The 7,118-nt window shown below is 41.9% G+C and overlaps 1 protein-coding gene across 3 annotated transcripts; it reads right to left on the minus strand.

The window, feature by feature from the left end:
* Window positions 1-1,181: 1,181 nt before the first annotated feature.
* LOC119309653 lies at window positions 1,182-6,533 on the minus strand. Of its 3 annotated transcripts, none has more exons than XR_005150588.1 (3): window positions 6,068-6,533; window positions 2,857-2,978; window positions 2,450-2,730 (listed from the first exon to the last, which is right to left on the minus strand). XR_005150588.1 is itself a non-coding variant. In XM_037585613.1 (3 exons), exons 1-3 carry the CDS (start codon window positions 6,266-6,268, stop codon window positions 2,920-2,922), a joined length of 384 nt encoding a protein of 127 aa, XP_037441510.1. In that variant the 5' UTR covers window positions 6,269-6,533; the 3' UTR covers window positions 2,751-2,919. The 3 variants fall into 3 exon arrangements, 1 of the variants encoding a protein (XP_037441510.1); XM_037585613.1 differs by lacking the exon at window positions 2,450-2,730 and adding an exon at window positions 4,448-4,571 and having other exon boundaries at window positions 2,751-2,978; XR_005150589.1 differs by lacking the exons at window positions 2,450-2,730; window positions 2,857-2,978 and adding an exon at window positions 1,182-1,225.
* Between the last annotated feature and the right edge of the window lie 585 nt (window positions 6,534-7,118).

A 7,118-nucleotide genomic window follows, 5' to 3' on the forward strand; every position in this document is an offset into this window, starting at 1 on the left:
TATTTCGGGCGAGGAGAGGGTGTTTTGCCGCCCACGGTTGGCGCCCATGGTGTATGAACGGGGTTGACAGGTAGGGCGGTTGTGTCACATCTGAGGGAAGTTAAACATCTGCCCCAATTTAAAATATTAGCCTACATTGATTTCGGACGAGGAGAGTTTGTTTTTCCGCCCATCGTGTATGAATGGGGCAATGGACGAAGAGACACATGTCTTTCGGACGAGCTTGAATCAAATGTGTTTGGCCACCCACATTTGGCGCCCACCGTGTCTGATGGGCTAAGAGGTCGTCGTGTCATGTCTGATTGAGGTTACTAGTCTACCCCTATTGCCAGCAGTGTAAATTCGGTCGATAAGGATGTCAAGTGTCAGGGGTAGACAGAAATTTCCATCTCGCAAACACTTGCTTCGGGCAGCCCACAAATTATAGTGGGTGTTTAGCCGCTTTGTTCAAAACTTGGGAGAATTAGCATTCATGTTTGCCCTGGGCCCCGGCAAACTAAATTCAAATCCAATTTGTATTCGACTACGAATATCCACAGATAATTCTACATTTTGTTATTTATTTCTTCAAAACCACAACAAAGATTTATCCCCCCTTTATATATGATTATGATTTAGAAATGCCATGATCTTTGAATTCAGTAGGTTGGATACACTCTGAGTCAAACAGTTATTTCATCCAATACAATATGCTCACACGAAAAACAGTTCACCTAATGTCAATCATACAAGTACTGAGGATTACCTCGCCTTAAAAATTTGGATCATTACAACACATTGACAACATAGGGGGTCTTGCAACATAATCCATTCAAAGACGTGACATAGCATGCAAGTACAATAATCTAATGACAATTTCAACTGGTATCTAAAGAAGAACCGGGATTACCCTGGGCTTCAGATAGCAAAAACAGCAGGACCTCCTCTGTCTTCAAATGCAACATTCTTACTTTCTCAAATTCTTGGGTTGCTTGCATAATGCATGCCGCTAATTCCATAATTTCCAGCCTCAAGATAAAGATTACCTCATTCATGGAAGCCACACCATCTCTTTCTGCCTCTAGTAGAGCCTCAAGCACTATAATATCTGTGCTCAGACTGCTCTCCGGTGGTGTTGCCTCCGAACTGCTACCATCTGGTAACATGGATGGCGCATTGCTTCCACAAATAGATTCTAGGGTTGTACATTGTGTCCTAGTGTGAACGGCATCCTGAAAGGTTTCCGCTGGACATAAGTAAGAGATAGTTATCGTATGATCTAGGCAGTAAGCTTACATGGTAAACAACATATGAATTATTGTCGAGCATGGCAAGCTATATTTAAATGGTTCGAAGCAGCATCAGCCGAAAAGAAATTAAAATGGTAAGATGAAACTAGGGATGTAAGTGGCAAATAAACGACATCCGCCAGTCCCATCTAGTTAGTTTTTGCTAGCTCCCTAGTTCATTTTCCTCAAAAAACAAAAACTCTTTTGAACTATCATACCACTAGTGGACTTTAATCGGGATTAAACGGGACCCAGTTGACATCCCTAGTTGAAAGGGAGTGTACTGCCGCTATATTTAAGTTGCCAAGGCATCTAAGCAGTTGAAATAATCTGAGAAAGCACTTAACAGTGTGGCCTCATATAAACTATGAAGATAGTCTTGTGATGAAGTTGAGAGGAAAAGTTAAGGACTCAAATGAACTAGGCATGCATTTCTTTACGATAGTACAGCAGGCACTGCTGACATATTGGCCAACTCAGGTATAGCATAACAACAAACAAGCATTCGAATCAAGCAATACATTAAAGCAGACAACTGAACTATTTGTAATTCGGTAGGATTACAGGTTGAGGGCACAAGCCAAGAAAGCAGCCCACTCGCATTACATTTCACATGTACTAAAACACACTGGCTTACCATATGTTGTTGTGAAGTCTCGCTGTTGTTGCAATGTTCTTTGAAGATATCGTCAACATCCCGTGGTTGCAAATCTAGTTGTTGTAGTTTATTCTGCACCCTCTATTTAGGTAAAATTAATTTTAATCGCATCACTGGTCCTAATTGATCATCAATGGTTCATCTAAACTAATGAAAGAAGGGTGTGTGCATACACGACAATATATCTGCTTCCCTCTATTTTTATGCTTGTTCGAGGTGCCAGCCCCAAAAGAACAAATATTTTGCTTGATGGGGTTGGCAGCTCCATAATAAATACTCCCTCTGTTCTGAAATAGTTGTCGTTGGGGGCTTTTTCGGACCAGGTGTAAATGGGCAAATGTACAAAAATACCCCTGATTTGAAACGAGTTGTCGTCTTCCTCCGCCAGGCTCCTCCTTGTAGTCTTCCTCCGCCAGGCCACCTGCGCCCTCCACCTCCTCCAGCTCCAGCTGCTAGTCCGGCCACCTCCTCCTCCGCCCTCCACCTCCTCCTACTCCTCCTCCTCCTTTGCTACTCTCTTCCCCGTCGCCCTTGCCCGGTTTGGTGGCCACCGCTCCCAATTTGATCACCGCCGCCCCAGCCTGGCCGCCGCCATCGCTCCTCCCAATCTAGTCCTCGCTGCACCAACCTGGTCCTCTCAACGCACTGACCAGCCTGATCCTTGCTTCTCCCCTGCTCGGTCCTCGCTGCTCCCCCGCCTGGTCCTCGCCAGGTACTCCTCATTGCTCCCAATTCTTATCAGTTTTTGCCAGATGCAGAATTGGGAGAATTTGTCGATGCTTTTAGGTACAATAGTCTGTAAAACTGATCAGGAGACATTCAATCAGGAAGAATTTGCTAAGATCAATAACTATGGCAATCATACAAGATCATCACCCTCACAATTGCCATCAGAAGAAATTACTGGAGTGTAATGATCAATTGGGAAACCTGTAATGCATGAGAAAATGATAGTGTTGCTGGCCTCCTGCTGATGTTGTCTAATTGTCAAATTTAGAGATGATGATCATTGTTATACATCATTTGTCCAATTGCAAACATGCCTAAAGTTCCTGCGAGTCAATGGAAACAAATTCAATAGACCATTTGAGATCAATACTTGGATATTTAAAGAACTTTCTATAAAGCGGTGTATCCTGATCAATACTTGACACGAGGCTTGTTCAAATGTGGAGTATGTGTAGTTCCTTGAGATTAGTCTTGTGCGGAGTGCATCCCATGTGAAATTACTCAATATGTGTAATTCTCCATTTTGTGAGACTTATATGTGTAAATCCATTTTGTGAGACTTATATGTGTAACTCCATTTTGTGATCATTTTTACTCCATATATTTTTTTCTCCATTTTATGAGACTTGTATGTGTAATTCGTTAGTTTTCAGTTTAATTAATTAAAGGAAAGGTTTTGGTTTAATTAATTAATTAAAGGAAAGGTTTCATTTAATTCTAGAGTAAAAGGACATGTTGCTGCTGCTGCTTTTAAGTTTCAGAAGACAAGATAAGAGAAGAGAGCAAGAAGAGAAGAGAAATCACTTTTGTTTCAAGATAATTTAGAAATCAGTTTGAAAGAGAAGAGAAGAGAGTAGTAGGAGAGAAGATGAGTGAATTTAGAGATGAGAAGATAATTTAGAGAATAAGAGAACAAGCAAACTAGCAGGAGAGGAAAGGAGTGGGAGAGGAGAGGAGTAAGGAGGGCACAGGGGAAGTACACTAAACTACATATGTAAGAAGAGAAAGATAAGAGAGATGAAGAGAGAAGAGAAGTCCTACTCTAACTGAAAAAGTTTTAGTTAAGTAACTAAAAAAATTCAGTTAATGAACTAAAACTTACACTAAACTAATGTTGTCCTACACTACTGCTGTCCTACACTAAACTACTACTGTCCTACACTACTGCAAGTGCTATACTACTGCAACTATTAAATTAATAGAAAATGTTTTATTTAGTTTTACTTGAAGGGAAAGATTCATTTTAAGCTAATGTACCAAGTCAACAGAAGATTCATGACAAGATTAACAGTAGCAGAAGCTTCATGTGCTAAAATCTGAAGCTTCATGGGAAAAATTACAGAAGCTTCCTCTGCAAAATTATAGAATTGGCAAAACTGAAAATGTGATTTGGAATTTAGAAAATTACAGAAGCTTCAGCAGGTGATGTTTCTCTTTTGTTCAGAATTTTTTTCAATGAAACCAAAATAGTACTGCACTTCATTTTAAGCTACTCCATACTCCAGTTTACTCCATTTATGTAGGAGAAGATAAGAGAGTTTAGAGAGCAAGGAATATCCAAGATAGCCTCAATGCACCATTTGATCATGATGAGCAGCAGAATTGCATTTTTACTTGTTATTATGTCCAAAAAATCTACTCAAAGACATGAATAATGCATAACCAAGGACACGCTATGCATCAATTTCATTAATGCAGTCTGGGTAGAATGAAACCCATACTGAGTAGTCAGTATACATTGCCTATGGTTCTGTTAGGAAACCCATTTTGAGCAGGAGAGAGCAAAGTTTACCCTGCAGACCCAATTCCATCAATTTCAGGTAACCTCCAAGTTGTAACAATTCACCCACAATTCTATCAGGCTCTGTCAGGTCTCTCTCTATGACATGCACCCGTCGACCATCTTGTGCCACCAACTAATAAAGCAGGATATAAGAAAAAAATATCCAAGATAACAGTAATGCACCATTCGATCATGATGAGCAGCAGAATTGCATTTTTACTTGTTATTATGTTTGAAAAATCTAGATGAAACTTTTGTACTTTATCACTATTGGCTGGTACACAATCTCTGACAATTATAAAAGGAACTTTTCTTCCTTAATTTGTTGTCTGAACTACTCCAAAACCAAAACCAAAAAATCAAGTTCAATAACTAGTTCAAGATTTTCCTATTAGTGATATATCATTATCGGAGTTGTTGTAAGCCACAGAAGAATATAAAGTGGGTCCTCAAAGTAGTTGGGCATCTCATTAGTTGTGCAAAGCTAGAGGACATCAAGTCTTTGTTGGAGCAGGTTGAACGAGAGGGCATGGAAAAGACTAGAGAAAGAGACAAGATAATAAAGATGACTCTTCCTCCTCTTTGCCCATTTATAAGTAATTTACAGTTCTGTCGCCCATATGTTCTCCTTAATTTAGCCAGGAAGAAAATAAGTAATTTCAGCAAAACTTGTAGGGCAGCCCTGGCATGATTTTTGCAAGGCAAATAACAAACTTATCAAAACAAATTTCTTGCAGTTGCAGAATCAGCCATGCATAGAAGAACACTAGCCATCGATCCCAATGCAAGGCCTCGTGTTCTTTTAGTACTTGAACAAACCTTCAGTAAGACTCTCTACAGTCTACACACTACAAATCGAACAGCCCCCCTAACACGGCCTTGCTTGGGAGCTGTATTACCAAGTTTAACTGAAACTACAACTACCAGCGCAGGTATACTGAAACTTAATTTCAGTTAATATGCCCCTCCCTCTCGCTCTCCCTTTTAACCGTTGGTTTCCAACCAACCAGCAACAGAGAAGTGGCGGGGGAAAGACTCCAGCGAAGGGGAGGAACGGACTGAACAAAACGGGTAGTATTCAGGAATGGCAAATGCCAAATCTTCCATGTACTTGCAACATGTTTTTGTATAAAGTCAGCCCAATGACTCAATAACTAACACATTTGGTTGAGCATGTTGCAGCGTTTCTATATGCATGCTCAGTTTACAGTTCTAATTCAGCAAAACCAAATAAAGGCTTATGCAGTGAATTCAAAAGTTTGCTCCAAGTCTGTCCATTTGTCGTGGGAATTCGGAGTATCGAATCTAGAAATTCATAGTACTGACGCTAGCAGGAACAGCTGAACATCCTATAATATGTCTACAATGGCACGTGAATTGACAAGAAAGTATGGGTAGATTTACCACCCAACAGCAACGATTCATTCTGAGCGAGTAACAAAAAAGCTGAATTCAGAAGGCCTACGCTATGAATTCAGAAGTTTGCTCCGAATTTGACACACACAAATTCAGTGTACTACTGACGATTGTTTTACTACCAAACAGGAAAGAGATGAGCACATTGTATGGAGAAAGTAACCAGCAGAAGGTTAGCAATCGACTAACTGGGGAGGATGCAGCAGGCAGTACCGAGAGAACGTAGTGTGCGCAGATCGAACGCGTCGGCGAGGTGGGGACGTCCGACAAAGACGATGACATGGGCACCGTGAGGACGAATACTCTGCTCCAGATCCTCCGCTCCACTGCTCCGGTGCTGCTCCAAATCCGTCGCTCGCGTGCCGCTCCACATCCATGCCTCCCTCGCCTAGATCCAGTGCTAGTGCTCCACATCCACGCCTCTATTGCATATTCCAGAGTAGAAGCTCGTCGCCGGCTCACAAGATTGATTTTTTTACCTCCAGGGTGTGAGTGGAGGCGGGGTGGTGGAAAGGAAGAGGGAGAGGGAGAGGGAGGGTGAGGCCGGCGATGGGGAGAGGGGAGGGTGAGGCCGGCGATGGGGAGAGGGGAGGGTGAGGCTGGCGAGCAGCGGGGAGAGGGGAGGCAGGCGAGAAGGGGAAGGCCGGCGAGCGGCGAGAAGCGTGCGAGTGAGTGCGGCTGGGCGAGTGAGTGAGCGAGCGAGTGCGAAGGCCGGCGAGGGCAAAATTGGAAAGTGGGGATATTTCTGTACTATGCAAAAGTTGAACTAGAAACCTCCAGCGACAACTATTTCGGAACAGAGGGAGTAGAAGCATCAAATTAGTCATGCAACTTGGGAAGATCAAGAACACACAAACAAGTAATGAACAGAGGCTCGGAGTAGTGATGTAATAGCTAGCATCACAAAATGTAGGGTAAAACGAACAAAAAGTAGCGGAACCACATGCTAGTTTGCTTATGTGTAATTAAGCATAGAGAACATTAAGCAGTCTGATGGAACCAACAGGTGGCATCAGAACAACACCATTATCATAAATATAGCATTCAAGAAGTAAAATAGTAGGCAGTGATATCTAGGAAGTACAGTAATACTTAGGACAAAACTAAAGCATATTAACTATATGTGCACTGGTATGTAATTTAGCACATGTAACATGTTCACTGCCAGAAGTATGGCCCTACAGGTGCAAGCAGAATAACGCATCTCATGAAAAATTGAATGATGCCTTGAATAAATTCAAAGGTGTGGTGCTTATGCTAGGAA

Source organism: Triticum dicoccoides, chromosome 5B (genome assembly GCF_002162155.2).
Source record: "Triticum dicoccoides isolate Atlit2015 ecotype Zavitan chromosome 5B, WEW_v2.0, whole genome shotgun sequence".
In the NCBI taxonomy this organism is placed as follows: Eukaryota; Viridiplantae; Streptophyta; class Magnoliopsida; order Poales; family Poaceae; genus Triticum; species Triticum dicoccoides.